Source organism: Mesitornis unicolor, unplaced genomic scaffold (genome assembly GCF_000695765.1).
Source record: "Mesitornis unicolor isolate BGI_N332 unplaced genomic scaffold, ASM69576v1 scaffold4624, whole genome shotgun sequence".
NCBI lineage: Eukaryota > Metazoa > Chordata > Aves > Mesitornithiformes > Mesitornithidae > Mesitornis > Mesitornis unicolor.
Genome location: NW_010177878.1, coordinates 1 through 17,725, shown reverse-complemented (window position 1 = coordinate 17,725; position 17,725 = coordinate 1). Strand labels below are relative to the sequence as shown.

General features: G+C 50.7%; 1 protein-coding gene across 1 annotated transcript in view; it reads left to right on the top strand.

The window, feature by feature from the left end:
* LOC104538892 (taperin-like) overlaps positions 1–13,107 on the top strand; it is a gene marked incomplete at its 5' end in the record, with an annotated part of 14,895 nt that extends 1,788 nt beyond the window's left edge. Inside the window, 3 exons of the mRNA XM_010182250.1 lie at positions 12,134–12,317; positions 12,580–12,707; positions 13,045–13,107. Coding sequence (XP_010180552.1) covers positions 12,134–12,317; positions 12,580–12,707; positions 13,045–13,107 — 375 coding nt within the window. The remainder of the gene's footprint in view (positions 1–12,133; positions 12,318–12,579; positions 12,708–13,044) is intronic.
* Between the last annotated feature and the right edge of the window lie 4,618 nt (positions 13,108–17,725).

Sequence of the window (17,725 nt, the reverse complement as noted above, 5' to 3'; positions counted from 1 at the left end):
CCTGCTGGCTCACACTCACCCCAGCTGTTTTCTTGGCTCTGCTCAATTCAGTCTGGGGTGTTATTGGATTTACACCCAGTCAGGTGTGTGGTGTAAGTGGTGAAAATATCAGGAAGACCTGTTATGGTTAGGATGGAGCAGGAAACAGAAAGGAAACCTTGCAGGACATAAACTCTTAGGTAAACCTGGCATCTGGTGCAGCCAGAGGAGCTCATTCTCTGCAGGGTGGTGCTGTTGGGGCAGCAGCCTTGCTGGGAAGAGAGTAAAGCCTCAAGTCAGCAAAACCAGTTAACTGGTGTGTGGTGGAAGCCGTCCTCAACACCACAGAAAGGAGGGAGGGAGAAGAGGACAGGGCTGGTGCAGAGACTGAGGTGTTTAAGGGTGGTGAAACGCTGGAGCAGGAGCCCCCGAGGGGTGGTGGCATCTCCATGCTCAGAGAGATTTGAAACTTGCCTGGGGAGAGGCTTGAGCAACTGATCAGGTCAGACCTGCTTGGGGCCGGAATTTGGGCTGGAGACCTCCAGAGGTCCTTTCCCAACCTCAAATAGCAGCTGGTTCTTTGAAATCGGTTAGCGGCTGTTTTGTTGGGGTTGGATTTGTGTGGCACTGGACAGGTCATGTCGCTTCTCCGCCTGTGTTCTTACCAGCTTAATAGCATTAACTGTCCTGCTCTGCAGGCCTCTGAAGATAAAGCGTGCTAAATACTGTGAGATGTGTGTACCACTGTAAGGATTGTACGTGGGGGATGTCCCCCATGAGAACTTGCATAAAGATCTGGTTTTCAGAAGTGAGATGTTAAAAGGCAGAGAAGGAGCTGCCTGTTACACTGCAGAGCTCAGGAGGCTGAAACAAGCAGGGACCCTTTGGAAAACAAGTTCCAGCTTAAGGAGAAGTAGTAAAGAGGCACAAGTTTCTGGGTAAAATTAAATGTGGTGAGAAAAACACCAGGTTTTCTTTCAGTTCCCTTCCTGCTAGGGATGGCAAGCACGGAGTTTGGCTTTGTAGCCAGGGTTTAGAAGATGCTGTAGCAAATGGAAAGATTTCTGTGTACTCTTAACCCAGAGGATGTTTGTGGCTTTTACTCTGGGTAATAAGGCTGAGGGTTGATGCCTGAAAAGGAAAGAGCCAGTATTAGGACGCATTCCTTGGTTTCTTCCCAAGAGATTGCTGTGTGTCTCCAAGGCAACCGGCCAAAAACAAGGGTTCTGTTTTGTAGATATGTCAGGCTTTTCAGAAACTCGGTTTTGGCCCGAATTGGGCAGAGGCAGACACTTCCTGTCAGCTGGATGCTGCGGTTCTTTGGTAAAACCAACGTCTCTTTCTCTTCTGGGGGTATCAAAATCAAACCTGGTGCTGGTTTCAGTGAGCAGCGACCTGGGTGCTTTTGAGGTGCTCCTCTCCAGGCAGAGCTGCCGGATGAGCCCACCTCGAGCTGGGCATCTTCCTTCCCAAACCTTGCCTTGGGTTTCAAGTCTTCAGGTATGCTCCAAGCTCGAGAAAGCGGTGTTCAGTGAAACTTCCATGGCTTGGAAAACTTCATCCGCTTGCCGGTACCCAGGTACATCTCCTGCTCTGGCGGGGGTTGGACTGGATGATCTTTCGAGGTCCCTTCCAACTCCTAACGTTCTGTGATTCAGTGATACCCAGCAGGATCTGGGTGAGATGAAGAGCAGGTCCCAGGTCCAAGCAGCCCAGAACATCACGTTCCTGGTCGGCCGGTGCCTGTGCGTGCACTCAGGGCTGACGATTTATGAGGAGGGAGCGAGGCCGTTGCACCGATTGTTCTGCTGGTTCTTTCTGATTGTGTTTTGCTTCCAATGCGGAAATTCAGCCTCCCTTTTCCGTCCCGTTGCCTGCCTGTGGCAGAGGTGCCAGCAAAATGGAGCTGACTCAGTCCACGTCCCCCGGTCCACATCCTCTGGGACAGCGTGGGAGTGGGTTCAAATACAGCAGTATTTGCTGTTCAAACACAGCTGCAGTCTGCGTGGAGGAGGCTCCAGGCCCTGCTCTCGGCTGCAGGACCGAGCTGTGCTTGTGCCTTTGCTGTGGCCTGCTGGTGTTCACGGCATGTCAGGAAAAATAGCTTTATTTATTATCAAATATGTGAGGCAGCTGTTTGGTTTGGGGTTGGAGCTGGATTTGAGCTGATGAGGGGGAGAGAGAAATGCTGTTCCTGTGTCAGAATTGGGTTCCCAGCTCTCTTGTGCAACTGGAGCTGCTGTGGTGGGACAGTGCTTGTTCACCCCGGGCTGCGAAGGTGAACGTGGGGTTGTGTGTGATGGGGCACGATCCAGACCTGCAGGTGGAGGGCAGAGCCCCAGCTGTGCCCCTCCTGGGGTCCGAGCCGCCCATGTGGGCAGGGAGTTTGAGCCCTTGTCCTCCCAAGGTGTTAAGATGCCCTTCAGGACTGTTCAACTACTCCAGGGCTGTTTTGAGAGCTCTCCAAGTGATATCATGGTTAGCTCAGATAAAACGAGGGGGTGTGACTTCAGTTTGAAGACTTTCAAGACTTTGAAACTTGAACGTTTGCAGCTTTGAACGGATGTGCTGCGTTTTGGGCAGGGAGCTGTCGGCTCTGACGGTGAGGACAGGATATGAGCCCTACTGACCTTGATCCCAAACAGGGAGTGGGGAGAGGATGCAGAGCGCTGTTGGTGACCTCGGTGCTCATCTTCGTACTCTGTTACTGCAGCAGAAGTAAAGATACTTCGGGCTGATAGCAGCCCCAGGAGGAAGGGAAGGCTTTGCTGCAGGATGTGGACCTTTGGGATCTGGGAGGATAAAATCTAGGTCGGCTGAGCTGCCTAGAACCAATCTTGGTTTGGTTACCTGCCAGAATTACATACAATAAAGTTGTCAGCAAGATAGAAATCTAGGTTTCTGTAAAACACGTGACTGGCGCGTTGGAGCCAGGGATTGGAGAGGACAGCAAACTGCTGAGCCACACGAGGTCCTGAGAAGCAGTTGTTGGGAGGCTGGACTCTGCCATGAAGGTCCCGCACGTACAGGATTTGTCCCAACACTGCTCCTTCCTGCTGTCCTGTCACTCCTGAAGTGCATCACAGTGCGTTTGTCCTCTCCAGGACCTGGTATCTCCCAGGGATCCTGCAGGAAACGTGACTTTTGGGCATGCCACCCAAAGTCCTGTAAATGGCAGGACCCGGGAGCCAACAGATGTAAGCTTGTTGGTAGTTTTAATGTTTTTTGTGTGTCACGGTTGGCAGTTGGAGTGCTGGAAGGTGATGAGCTGCAGCCTTGTGTGAACAGGGCTTACCAGAGAGCAAGGTTGGTGGGATCCACAGCACTGGAGTCGAATGCTGTCCTGCTTCTGCAAAATCGCCTTCAAACATGTTCAGCTTCAGCTGACCTGCAAAATGTTCCAGCTTATTTGGACTTATCTGGTCCATTTTCTAACCTTTTGAGCTGTGTAATGCCTGAATATGGCTTCCAGCCGTCCACTTAAATGGCTGTTCGAAGTTATTTTAAACATCCCTCAGGTTTTCATCGCGGGCAGGACCAGGCAGCAGTTCTGGTGGTCTGTCCTGCAGAACTCCTTGCTCTGGAGCTCTCCATCCCTTCAGTTCTGCTGGAGATGGAGAGAACCTGGTGTAGGCTCCTGATGCTGCCAGGGATGAACGCTTCCTGCTGCCCAGACCTGTTTGGAGCAAGTCTGCACAGTGGGGAATCCAAATACCTGTGACTGCCTGAAGTGTATTTTTACAATGTATAACACAAGCAAATTAACCACAACACAGGTAAATTAACCTGGCGGTAGAAGCAGAAATCTCTGCAGAAGTGATGTAGATTCCCCATCCCTGTGTTTTGGAGGGGTCAGGACAGAGGTTTGTGTTATTTAGCTCTGAACAAGCTGTGTGTTCCTGTTGTATTTTGTCTATCATGGCTGTGCTCATGGGGTAAATACATCTGCCACCTGTAAGGAGGGGCTGCAGTGCGTATCTGGCGTGGATGCAGTGGATTTTTGGTGGATGAGGTCAGCAGTGACAAGTCCTGCTCAGGAAATGCATGCCTTGGGTGATCAGCCGTGCTCCCTCCTCTCCCCTGTGGAGGTGATTTCCACTGGCTCTCAGGTGTGCACATTGCCCTGCCCTAATTCTGCCGATTTTAGCCCATGATGTGGATGGCTGCACACTCCAGAAACCAGGATCTTACTGTGGTTGCAGTCTTTAAACCACCTCTCAAGCTGCACCCGAGGCTGTTGGTGGGCAGGTGGGTTGGTTTTTGTTTCCCTGCTGCCTGCCAGCTCCTTGAAGTGCTGGTATTTTGTTGTACTAAACCCTTGCCAGGGCAGATGAGTCCCATTTATCTCATCTCAGTAGTGGGAAATTTTCTGTGACTCAGATTCGCCATGGCCTCGCCACTCCCATGCTTTGCCTTGAGCTGCAGCGACCGCCTGAGCTGCTCCCAGATTCCCTCCGGTTCCCTTCCTCCTGTCCTCTGCTTGCCTGCCGCTGTGGCAGCAGGGGGAACGGGATGGAGGAGCTAAAATAGAAACTCTTAAGCAAACAAGAGAGGAGCCTGCCTTGACGCTGGTTAGGACATGCCCAGGGCTCAGCTGAGAGGAGATTTGGAGCGCTTTGTGCTCTGAGTTCTGATCATGTGGATTACAGTTCAAGTTATCTTAATCGGTTTCCTTAATCTATGGACCAGATTGGAGATGGTTTATAATTTCCCTCCATCTCAAGTATGCAGCTTGTCTTGGGGTTGGGTTTTTCCTCTCCCTTCTGCTTTTTCCAGTGTAAGGTCGCAGTGTTCCTGAGAGGATGTACGCACTCGGGCTGGCTAGGGGAGAAGTCCTGCTTGTCTGTATTGTATGTGGGAAACCCAATTAAAATATTTGGTTTCCAGGTTGAGTGGTACTAAAGGAAATCTCAGAGCTGCTGCAGCAGCATCTCCTTCACCTCTGGGGTTTGCTCACTGCCCTCCCAAGTGAAACCTGGGCAATTGAAAATATGTTCATAAACCCAGACTCTTCCTAGTGGCTGTGGTGGGGTGCGGGTACGCAGTGAAGCTGTAGCGATATCTGGGCAGTTTGTGTAGGAAGAGTTGTGTCAATATCACAGAGGGAAACTTAGCAAACATCCTGGGAAAATCTGGGCTGGAGGAAGTTGGTGCTGATGTTTTTCTGTCATTGCCCTTGAGGTGATCTTGGGAACTCAGCAGGATGGAGCAGTGGTTTTGTAGGCATTTGGATGATAAGGAAGCTGAAGAAAATGTCTCAAAGACACTGAGAGCAAAGTGTTTGCATGCTTAGGGAAGTTGTATAGCTCGCAGGTAGCGAAAATGCAGGTCTGAGGGCATATCCGTAAGCCCCGCGGTGAACTCGCTGCACTCAGCCACTTCTCTTCAAGGAAGTCTCTTTGCATATAGTACAGAAGGAGGGCAAGAGAGACGTGAACTTTGTTGTGCAGCTCATAGTGTTCGTGTCACTGGGGCCTTTTGTTCCTGACGTCTACAATGAGCTCCTGCCCTGGGTGGGAATTATTCTGCTCCAAACCTCCCCATATTTCCCTGGAAATGATGCTCCATCTGTGCCATTCCAGCTGGAGACGCTTCACCAGCCCAGGGTCTGTGTTTGGACTGCTCTGCTCAGTCTTGCTTGCACAGAAATGTTTGTGGGTGGCAACTCCCAGCGCTGCGCCGCGTTGCAGCCACAAATTGTAGCTCGAAGCTGCCTGTAAAGCAGAATCCTCCTCTGTTTGGGAGCTTTGTGTGCTGTTTATGAAGATACCAAACCTTGGCACTAATTGATCTTGTTTGTGCCTGCTCTCTGTGTGTATTCAGATGAGATCTGTTTCATATATATAAGGAGATTTGTCTGATTCTCATGGGCCAAGTAAGTGATATTTGAATTCCTTGTTGAACTGGAAGGCTCTGGCTCCTCTGTTTGCAGATGTGTGAAGGGATCTGCGGGTGAACGGCTGCTTTGTGCCCTGTCGGACTCCCACCCCAGCTGCCCTGTGGTGGTTTAGGTGCTGGAATCTCTTCTTGCCCAACACAGACAAGGGAAGAGTTAACAAAGCTGCTGTGGTCTGGGGCTGTTCCCATCCTGTCACTTCTCATCGGGAATTTGAAACTTCCCGGTGTCTTGTACGAGGAGTTTAATATTTCGAATCTCCATGCGTTGCTCCTGTCTGCCATGTGCTTCAGCATATTGATTACACAGGGCTGGCTGCGTGGGTTGCCTTGTAAATGGAGACTTTCTTGTTTGGCCTTGTGGCTTGGGAGCTGGGATGCGATCCTGGAGGCAACACAGTGCTCCTTAGATGAGCTGCCGCTGTAAATCTTTAGTGTTCGTAGCTCGGATCAGTAACTAACTCTGGTGCAGTTAATCATTGAGCAAAACTCAGCGTTGCTCTTAGGAAATGCTTCTTGGAAAAGCAGGCTCAAGTGAGCCAACTCCCGTGCCCCAAAATGCTGCTTTTAATGACAGAAAAGTCCATTTCTGAAGTCCCATCTGCAGCTTTCTGGCCACGCTTGAGCTGCTTCGGCCAGAGCAGTACAGGGTTAATCTGACAGAGGAGCGAAGTCTCAAGTCCCCTCCATTCCTATGGGTACCTGTCAAGGAAAAACCCTTTCTTCCTGTGTCAAGGAAAGGCTTTAGAGGTATAAAATGCTCCTTATCTTCTGAAGACAGCAAGTGCCTTGGTAACGCACTGGTGCTGGTGCTGCTGCAGCCCTCAGTGGCTGCTGTGCATAGGACTTGTGTGTGGAGTTATTAAACAATTTGGGGTCACCGTGTTTTCAGGACAAGTACAGGCATGTAGGTAAGCTCATTGCTAACTGCTGTGAAACGGCTAATTTACCCCAAAATTCTTTGTCTAAAAGTTTTAGAGAGAAAACTGCGTTGCATGAGAGTTGTTGAGATTAACGACTGCGGGTTGTGATGAGAAGAACGCAGTTCATGAGCTCCTCCACCACCTCCTTGTAGCAGAGTTGCTCATCTGAGAACAGTCAGGTGGAAGGACCAGGGTGAACCCTTTGGGGATCTTTGGCCATGTTAAAATATCTGCAGTCCCTCTATTTCCAGTCCCACAAGCAGTTGTTTGTGCAGGAGCCTCCCCTCTCAGCAGCTTGGGGTGGAGTTTCTTGGACGCTGGGTATCAGCAGGCTTCCTGGCACACCCCAGTGCTCTGCTGCCGGTATCTGGTGTGATCGCTGGTGCATTTCTCTCCTTGAGCCAATCTTTAGATAACCAGTGCAGTTAAAAGCTCCATGTAAGGCCGCACCGAAGCCCAAGGTGATTTTTCTTCACAGCGCTGTTTTTTGTGTGTGTTCTGTCCAAGATTTCAATCGCTCGCTCTCTGGTGTTGATGCTGCGGTGCTGTCTGCCCTTCCTGCAGATACCAGCCCAAACCCTGCTGCTGCTGCGGCTGAGAAAGGAGGCAGCATTTGGGTGCTGGGGTGTGGAAGCTGTCAAACCAGCTGCTTCGGTCGCACCCAGCAGCACCTCCGGCCGTGGCGTGTCCTGGGGAGTCAGCGCAGCCACCGATTTTGTCACTTCAGGATTATATTGCTTGGGGAGAGAGGATGGGTAGAGGAAAATTAGCACCTGAAGAGAGCAAATCTTGATTCCAGGTGCTAGTCGGCTGTTTGAATCTTGTGAAATACTTGGGTAGCATAACCGCAGTGCTGAAAAGTGGCTGCGTGCCTCTTGTCACCACGCAGCAGCCGCTGCCCTGCTGTCCGCTCTCGGCAGCAGCGGTGAGGTGGGTTTGGATGTGCTGGGGACACCGTGTGATGCTGACAGGGGCAGGAACACGCTGCGGCTTGTGCTGCACCAGTTGCCATCCCATCCGGAGGAGCTCGGATGGCAGCCGTGCCCCTTGCAGCCTCCTGCGAGAGCCACGGGTTTGGGATGTGGCTGTGGGAATGGAAAACGGGCTCACACATTTTCAGTCCCATCATAGGAGGCTATGGTGGGGATCAATATGATTCCTCTGACTCTCCTTGCTAGAATATAGTTAGAGTGATTTTTTTTTTTCTTTAATACCTAGAACAATTATTTTTTTCATACTATCATAAGGGGAGGATTTGGTTTTCTAAAGAGGTGCCTGTTTAAAAGGCTACTTTGGTTTTGCCACACCTGCCAAGAAGCAAATGTGGCAGTGGGTGGAGAAGAGAAAAGCCGCAGTGAAGAGATTGCTTCTGGAGCCGAGGATGCAGATCAGCCCCATGGTTTGCTCCTGGGACTTAGTGATACATCCCTGGTTTGTGAGAAGCTGTGGGTGCCTGCGCTCCTCACTCACTCTGGAGTCTTGCAGACTTTCCCAGCTCGGCTTTTAGAGTCAGCAGAGTCGCTGCCTTTCCGCTCTTCGTGTCACAGGTTGGTTTCTGTGGTTATTTGTGTTTCTGTTCTCTGGCCACGGGGGCTCTTTCGCTGTTGGGCTGGATGCAGGCTGGGTCCTGACAGCCCCTGACACAAGGTTGACGTTTTGGTTTTCCTTTTTTGAGTGAGCCATGTATGACTACTCAGATTTACGCTTGTTGGGCAATGTTTACCCTGGCTTCCCTTTCCTGGGTACTCTATTACTCATTACTGTTCAAATTCTAGTGAATAAATAAATGATTTTTGCTATGGCGACAAGGATCTGGTGCTTGAACAGCACAATATTCCCCGAAAAGCCTGCTTTAGTTTTTCCCAGTGTGGCTCTGAGTGCCGGGCAGAGCATTAATTCATAGATACATGGGTTTGGGTTGGACCCTGGTTTGGTGACACGGTTCTGGGTGAAGCATTCAGCTGAGCAAGTACTGACAAACACCTGCAAACATCCACAGCTGAAGGGTGCAGAATTCTTCCTTTCCACAATTTGCAGCTGCTGCTGAGGCAGAACTGGGAGCACCACTGCTGAGATGTGATGAGCAGAGCCCTCTGATGGGGCTCCAGTGTGCTTGGCTCTTCTGGGATAGTTTTCTTCTAAAGAAAATCACCCCTGTCACCTTTTGTGTTTCCATAAAAGCCTTCATGGTCTGGCAGGGTGCTGCTGGCTGTGCAAATGTGTTGTCTGTGCTGTTAGTGGGTTCTTGATCTTAATTTTTAGGTAGCTCCTGAGGCCAAGCTGCCCGTGTTCCCTATGCACAGCTGCTCAGGGGGTTTCTGAGGCCGCTGTGTTGCCCCATGTGTCCCCTAGTTTTGCCAGAGTAAGTCACCCCCCATCTCCTGTTGGACCAAGCAGAGCTGCTTTGTGCTTCCCCTGAATCAGCCTCGTGCGTGGGGAACCCGAGTGATGCCAGGGCTCTCAGCAGGTTTAGGGCTCTGGGTTTTGGGGCTCTCTGTGTGCCCAGGGGTGTGCAGGTTGCCCGAGCAGAGCCTGTGCCAGCGCCCGGTTCTTCCCCCTGTGTTTGCTTTCCCTGGGTGTGCCCAAGTGCTTTATTGCAGAGCAACCATGGGGCTCTTCCTGCTCCTCGGTAACGGGGTTGGATGCTACCATAGAGCAAACCAGCGTGGTTTTTGGGGGGGAATCTTGGATCTTGCACCGCAGTGCACTCCTGCCAAACAGGACTGCCTGGTGTCAGCACAGGCTGTGTTGTCCCCACCAGAGGTGTTGCTGAAGCAGCAAATTGTCTTGTTATGAGCTCTTCCCCCAGCCTGGGCCCTGGGTGTGTGGGGCTGGCACTGCTGTGGTTAATGATTGCTCATTTTGAATGGCTTCCACATTGCCTCCTATGGCCTTGTGGCCTCTCTGCAGCCGGTCCCTGACACACGCTGGTCACAGAGCGTCCTGCAGGACACCCAGCCTGGCTCTGGGGAGCGAGCATGGCCCAGTTGAGTTGGCTGTGGGCAAGGGGAGCTGCTTGGGTTCAGGGCTTAGCCTGGGCTGTTGCCGTGTTGGCTCTGGGCACTGCATGGGAGCTGCCTCCTGATCCTTTCCGCTGCTTTCTACTCTTTGGTTTTGCTCCCTGGTGAGGCTGTTTTCTCCCCTTGCACTGCACGCTGCTTTGGACCACATTGGACTCACAGTCATTTTTCTCAGAGATCTCCTCCTGATAGCAGAAAACCAGGAAAACGCAGTTCATCTCCCAAACTTAAATTCTAAAAACAAGGCAGATATCTCCTCTCCGCTTCATTTTCCGTGTTTAGCCAGAACTTCTTGCCCTCAGCAGGGCTGCCAGCGCTGGTAAGCGTCCTGTGCGCAGTGTCTGGGGCTGGGGTAGCTTCTGAGCTCCCGGGAGCCCTGGGCACCTCCACCCTCGTGACCTTTGTGCCTGGCAGCGTGGCTCGTCCCCGCAGTACAGACACCACATTGTGAGCGGCCACTGCCCGCTCCGCTGCCTGGCTCGGATCAGGGAGCATCTAGGGCAGCGGCAGGGGTGAGAAATTCAGGGAACAGCAACTGGGATGCTCTGATCTTCAGGGCTATTTTATTCCAACCCTTTTTTCTCTGAAATACAGTCATTCCTCTCCCTGTGTGTCATCTGGAGAAGGTCAGAGCGGCTCTGGTAGGGAATGAGGAAAGGGGCAGCTGGTTGCCCTCTGCTATTTCCATCCTGCCTTCTCCTGGGAGCACGGGGAATGGACCCAGCCTGTGTCCAAGGTACATCCAGAGCAGCACGCAGCTCCACCGTGCACATTTGCAGTGCAGAGGCTGTGTTGGGTACTCACTGTTACCTGGGTTTTATTCAAGCTTCCTGTCACAAGCAACCGTGCCCTTTTAATTCTGTTCATAGCCCTGTTAGCTCAGTTTTAAATGGTGTTAGAAGTAAAGGGATCACAGCACCCTTTTAGGCAGCTGCTCCTAAACCTTGATCCACGTTGGCTAGATAGCTCCCTACTTTTGGCTTAAATTTATTCCTGGCAGGCGTATCCTCCTTGTTTGTCTGCTGTGTGCTGGCATCAGCAGTTCTTTGCTCCTTGGTGTGCTTACAAAGAGCTGTTCTGCTTATCTCAACCTTCATTTTTGCTGGTGTGAACAGTCTGAATCCCCTTTCCACCTGCTGAGATGACCTGTGACCGGATCTGAGCAGAGGGGTGGGTGATGATGAGGGTGTGCAAGGCTGCGGGAGATCAACTCCTTCCCTCAGCTTTTCCTTTTGACTTGGAAGAGGTCAGCTGGAGTTGTCGTGTCTGGATTTGGGTGTCCTGCTGCAGGATGGGTGCAGAGAAACTGGAGCAAGTCCAGTGCTCCTGGGGCTGGAGGGAATGGCAGAGGAGGTGAAATGAAGGGAGCTGCTTTGCTCAGCCTGGAGGAGACAAGGGGGGAGTCCACTTGCTGCCTTCCATTACCTGCTGGGTGTTACAGGGAGGATGGAGCCAGGCAGTCCCTGTTTCCAGAGGAAATACCTTGCTTTGTTCCCAGTTTATTTAAGCAGCGCCCTAATGATGATTACAGTCCTGTAGCCAATCCCAAATGTTCTTTCTCAGTTAATCACAGGTGATGAACTTCTCTTAGAGCAAGGATTGATCTTCAGCATCATCCCGTTTCTGGTGTTCTTGCTCTCCAGTTTTCTTCATGACCCATCAAATTCTGGTTTTCCCTGATGAACTCCCATGTTTGAGTCATCTTCATTTCTCAGTCTCCCAGTTACTGTGCAAAGGTCGTTATTGAGAATACAACTGGTTTCAAGACAGTTTCCCTCTCTGCTGCTGCCTGTTACCATCCCTCCTTTAGCTGCTTCCATTCTTCTCACTTCTGGTATTAAGCTCTGTTTTTATCTAGCTTAAATAGCTTTTTGTCAGGATGTCCTCCCAAAAATGCAGCCCTGATCACCGATGTCTCTGTTGTCCAGAGCGTGCAAACACGTGGGCTGGCATTAGATGTGGAAGCTTTCTTTTCCTCCTTGGCAGCACTGGTCCCTCTTGAGGGACGCGCCAGCAGCTCCTCCTGACTGCTGGGCACCGGTGTTGGGTGATGGCACCGTGTGTGCTGGGGCAAAAAGGCAGAGGTACTTGGGACCTCTCAGCCTCCTGCCTCCCTCCCGTCTATTTGGGTATCTGCCTCTGTGGTTTCTCTCAGCGTGGTAAGAGATTTGGCATGGGGAAAGGTGGGGGGATGTGCAATAGCCCTTCTAAACCGGGGTGAAGCCCTGGTGCAGGAGATGGCCTTTGCCATAGGAAGTGCTGAGATCAGTGGTTTCTTGTGCTGCTTTCTAATAATTCTCCTTTGCTCTTGTCTAGATGAAGATCTCTTTCAATGAGACCAGTCTGCAGACTATGTTTGAGTACCCATCAGAAAGCTCCCTGGCAGAAGAAGAGGAGGAGGAAGAGGAAGGACACGTTTCTGAAGCAGAGGAGGACAGATCTTCCACCTTTTACATTCCACGCCCAAATAGCACTTTGCCTCCCAGTACACCTAACTCAGGTGAGCGAGGCACTGTGGGGTTAATGGTGGTGTCTGACCCTGTCCACCTTTCCTACAGCCCCTGATGGGGCTCCAGACAGGTGGAGATGCTACTGGAGGTGACTTCTGCCAGCTGATGGCAGAACTGGGGCTTAGTGGGGACGGGGCTTGGACCACAACAGGGAACTGCAGATGGGCAGCTGTGCTGTCCCTGCCAGTGTGCTGGCCCTGCTTCCTTTTGGGGTGGTGAGAAATACTTACATCAGCTTTATCCTTCTTGCAGACCTATCCAGCTACACCCCAAAGCACTCCGTGAAGTTCAGCGAGTGGCAGGAGCAGAAGTATGAGGAGATGCCTGCTGCAGAGGGATCCCTCCCAAAGGAAGCCGATTCCCAGGGGAACCAAGTCATGGTGAGACTTCAAATAGGCCAAACTTGGCTTTGTCCTTCTGTGGTGGGGTTGGTCTGGACAGTGGATGGGACAGGATGGGACCTGTGTGTGTGTTTGCTGGCCCACCACTCAAAGGGACCAACACAAGGTCCCATTGCCACTAGCAGACCTGGTCTCCCTGGATGTGTACAGGAGATTTAAGGCAGCTTTGTACTCCCGGGCACATTTGGAAGGGGGAATTAAATGCGCTCGTTAGCCCCAGGCAAGGTGCCAGTGCAGCCTTCATCACCTGAAGGTGTGGGTATTCATTTGCTTTGGACTTGATGACACCTCCGTGTCAACTCTGCTCTCTCCACAGCTCACTCCGGCAGAGAAGGGCGGACTCTCCGATTTCAGCAGCGAGCCTGCTCTGTATTTCTGATTGCTTCATCTTCCAGCCTGCAGCAGCAGCTGCTGGACAAAATGTGGCAGTGCACCTTCTCAATGTCCACGCAAGCACCGCTGAAATCAGCTTCTGGGTCCCTCCCTCACCACAGTTTTCATTGGATCCTGATGCCAAGGGTGGACTGGATGCCATTGGGCATCTTTGGAGAATATTTGCACTGGATTCTGGGACCGAACTACTACTTTTAAGGCATATGATTTATTCTACCTGTGGCCTTGCATATTCCTTGTTCAAGATCAGCTGCCAATTGGGCAAGCAGCTTAAGAACAGATTGGTAATCCCAGGATGGGTGTAGACTCTCTCCACTCATCCAGGCACTGTGCGGGGTCTGGACAGGTTTTGTAACGCTTCTCCCATCAGAGGCCCCAGTGAAGAATGGTTCTGGAGCCGGAGCACTGGGAAGATCTGGGCAGTGAGCAGGATTCACAGGAGTGGTTGTGATTTGACAGCAAGGTTGGGTGTCAGTGAGGGAAAACTGCTGGAGGTTCATGGTTTGCTGGGTCTGGTTTCACTGAACCATCAAGGGGGTTACGTGCCAGTTAGGTTTTTGTGAAGGAAGCTGAACACACCGTGTAGGGGATAGGGAGGGGAATAAATGCTGTTAGCTTTAGGTGTTGTTTTTGTGCTGATCTGTAAAGAAGGGTCCAGATTGACTTGAGACTCTTGAGGATTCCCAAACGTTGGCCATAGCTTTGATCTGCCCATACCCAGCTCTGGCATCCAGTTTCCAGTAGCTGCTGGTTGTGCTTTGGTTTGCCAGTTCACCCTCTTGCTTTGTCCCAGCATCTACAGGGCCAAGATTGGTCTGTCTTGGTTGGCGGGGAGGCTTCCTTCTCGCCGTGCCTGCTCCGCTCCTCTAACGCAAAGCACAGGAGGGCCACTTCACTCCTTTCTTCTGCAGAACTTGAACAAGGAATATGGTATTTTTTTTTTCTAGGATTTTTATAGTTCTATTTTAATTGTTTAATGCAGCCAATATGCAAAGGAATCTGCTAGACTCTTCCATTTAAGTTTTCTACTACTGTAAACTCAGGGTCAAAATTGCACTCTGGAAAAGACAGAACACTGCTGCTAATGTGATTTGTACTTCTGGGATTAAAAGAGATGCGGTTGGAATAGAAACGGCCTCTTTGGGCTTTATGAAACGAGTGGTACCCCAGCGTGTGGCTCTATCCAAAGGAACGGGCTGGTATCTTGGATTAAATGTAATACTTTTATTGGTTTGTCTGTTGTGTAGATGGTGAATGTCTAGTCAAGGTGACTGGTCTGTGGACTGAAAATGCTCTGCATACCCTGCACTTGTTTTGGTGTATGTTTTAGCAGCAGGAGGAAGGTTGTTCTGTTGAAAAATACAGTCGGGAGTAAATGTTAGGCCATACCTACTTCTAGCTGTTCTCTTCTTCTGCCCTAGGTGCCTAAATATTTCTGGAAAGATAATAAAAATAATTAGATACTCAGTGTTTTGTTAGATGTTGGCTGAAGGGGCCACAAAGGAAAATTTTCTACCTCCTCACACTTCTGAGGCTTCTCCTTTTCAAGCGAACTCAAGATCTGCTCGAGGGAACCTCCCAGGAGCAGAGTGCGGCTGGGAGCGCATCTGCCCCTGACACAACACAAGGACCATGGGGAGAGCAGTGGATCCCATGTGCTGGGCTTCTCATATTAATGAAATTCCACAGGATGAGATGCTGGGACTGAGGTAGAATGAGGAAAAGTGCAGGACTGCTGGATTTAAGGGATAAGTTATCAGATATGTGGAGTAACCACTGAGCAGTGCCCACAGCCAGTAGCTGTGCACAGCCAAAGGAGGTCAGGGACCTTTGAAGAAAAGCTTCTGCGCAGCTTTTCTAGCAGAGAAAGTCCCAGTGAGCATCTTGCACTGTGGAAAAGCTCAGGCCAGTTGAAGGCACCCCCATCTTTAGATTTGTAACTTAAAAAAGCTGCAGGTGGTAAAGCTGCTTGCAATTAAGAGTTAGGGATGAGGTGTCTGAACTAGTCCTGGCCCTGTCCTGCTGTGGATCAATGAGAAATGCTGAAGCCAGCAACATCCTGCAGCCTGTTCCACTGACTCCAGCCAGCTGAAGCTCTGCTGCCCTGGGTGAATGAGCTCCGTGCCCACAACCTCTCGGGCGAGGACGGGCTCGCTGCAGGCGTGGGTGCAATGTATTGCTCAGGAGGAGCAGGTGGTGCCCTGCTGTGCTGCTGACCTCCTTCCCGTTTGCCTGCTGTGCCCCGCAGCTGTGATTTACACCTTGCCCAGTGCTGCCTTTGCACATCCCGGCTTTGTGCTCTAATCCCCGTCTGCACCAGATGAACCCTGCGCTCGTTTGGGGCACAGTGAGGTGAGTGCTGTGCTGAGGACAGCAGCATCAGCTGGTCGGTCACCTCTGTGGATGTGCTGTGGTGGCACTGTGCTCAAATAAAGGGGATTTCTTTTTCATACCCTGATCCCTAGCATATAAAGATTAACTTTATTAGATCTCTAATTAATACCAAAGTGCATCTGAAAGAAAAATTTACTCCTGCAAGACCGAGACTTTAATTAAGTGTGGCATCCTTGTACCAGAACAGCAGCTGCCCCAACCCAAGAGGACTTTCTATGTTGAAAAGCAACTTTAGGAGCGCTTTTGCCCATGTGCTTGTTTTCCTTTTTCTTTTGAAGTGCTTTGTGGCTCACTGGCTTTACCAGCACTCCTGGTTTCTCCCTTCAGGACATCCAGCAATGTCTGAGAGCTCTCCAGAATCTGGGAAAGAAAGAAATACAAATAGTTTACTTTTACATAAACCATCTCTCTGATGAGTTCCCTTCAAATTCAACTGATCTACCTTGCAGCAAGAGGGATTCTCCAGCCCTTACAATATCTCGTTCTCAGTGATGCATCGCCCTATCTCACTGCAGGAACATCTCTGAAGTAATCTCTCTGGTTTGTGCTCATACTCTGACTATTAAACACCTCGAGGGATTTACCTGTCTGGGAGCACGAGGCAGGGAAGTTCCTGCAGCAGGCTGTGGGGTGAACTTCAGTTTGTTGTTAAGGGAGATGTTGATACCTGGGCTTTTCAGCTCAGTATTCAGTTGTGCTCAGCTGACCCCGCCTCAGTCGTCTTCCACTGTTAAAACTGCACACTTCAGGTTTCTTGCTTAAGGACTAAATCAACTCTGCAATGACCTTAAGTCAGACTAAATCTCTTATTAATTTTCTCCTATTTTTAGCTTGTATTGTATATAATCTAACACTCCCACGTACTATGCACTAGAAAACAAGGGCACATCAGGTTTAGGAGATCTTGCTGCCTGCCCATCTCATCATTTTAAAAGTTTTAACGTGGTGGACAACGGCAACAAAATGTGATAGCAGGGTTGTAGTCCCAGAGCTCATTTACATCTGAGGAACCTGTGGAAATCACTGAGTGGTCAGAGAAGAGCTGAAGTAAGTGCCCTGCAGGATGAGACACCAGTGCTGTGTAACGGGTAATCTGCACCTCCTCTCCCAAACACCTCTGCTTTTACCTGCTGTGACTGTCTTAATTTCAATAAACATGAATTCATTTGTAGGCTGGGGGGCTGTGCCTTCTCTCTCAGGGAAGGTTTCTTTTAAAAGGTGCTGTCCCTTCATGGAGCTTTACAACACAATTTCCAAGCTGTTCTGTTTTTATGCAAGTTCCCTGCTTCGTCCCAACCATCAGCTCTTGAAGTAGGCTGAGGAAACATGTGAAAAATAATTGTCACTGGAAAGTACTGACTTTGGGAGATGAAGAGGATCCAATAGAGAGTGGTAACCTTATTTAAAACAAAAACACATGGCAGGCAGTGGCAACAGGGGAAGGGTGCTCTTGAACCCTTGTTATGAAGAGGGAAGATCATTGCTTATCTGAAAGCGGGCTGGAAAGTTCCTTTAATTTTCTTAAAAAGCTGATGTGTGTGTAATTCAGATGTGAGTTAGGCTGTTCCCATAGGTGCAGGATCAAGCAGTCCCTGCCTGGCAGACTTTACAAATACAGGAAAGGTGAAGGGATTGAGCCATCCCAGGAACCAAAATAAGAGTAATGGCCCTTGTGCTGTTCATCTCCTTCCCACCCCTTCGCTGGTCCAACTTATAAATGATGTTTATTCCATTCATGATGGACGAAATGACATGAAAAGCTGAACAAAAAGCGTGTCTAACAGCCCAACAGCTCTGGCATCAGTTTGTTGTTACCTGCGTGAATTCATGGTCTTCTGGGTCAGTGTCTCCGGTTTTCTCCTTCCCCCCAAAATGATGGTTTCTGAGATGCTCTTTCTTTGGGGTCCATTCCAAGGACCCTTTTGATGTGTTTTGACAACGTGCTTTAACTCGGCCTCCCCTCGTTATCCCCCGGAGCGGGGCTCAGTGGCACTCGCGGCTGGGCAAGCTCTGAGCCGGGGTCTACCTGCACCCTCCGGCACCGCTGGGCTCATCTTCCCCCAGCTCAAACAGCACCAAACCAAACCCCAACCTCCCCGTTACGGGATCCGTGGGGAGTGCTGGAGCCCCAGGCGGGGGTACCTTGCCGTAGGCCGCCTCAGTCTCGGCGATGGTCCTGTCCAGCTCGCCGCGGGCGACCAGGTGCTTCG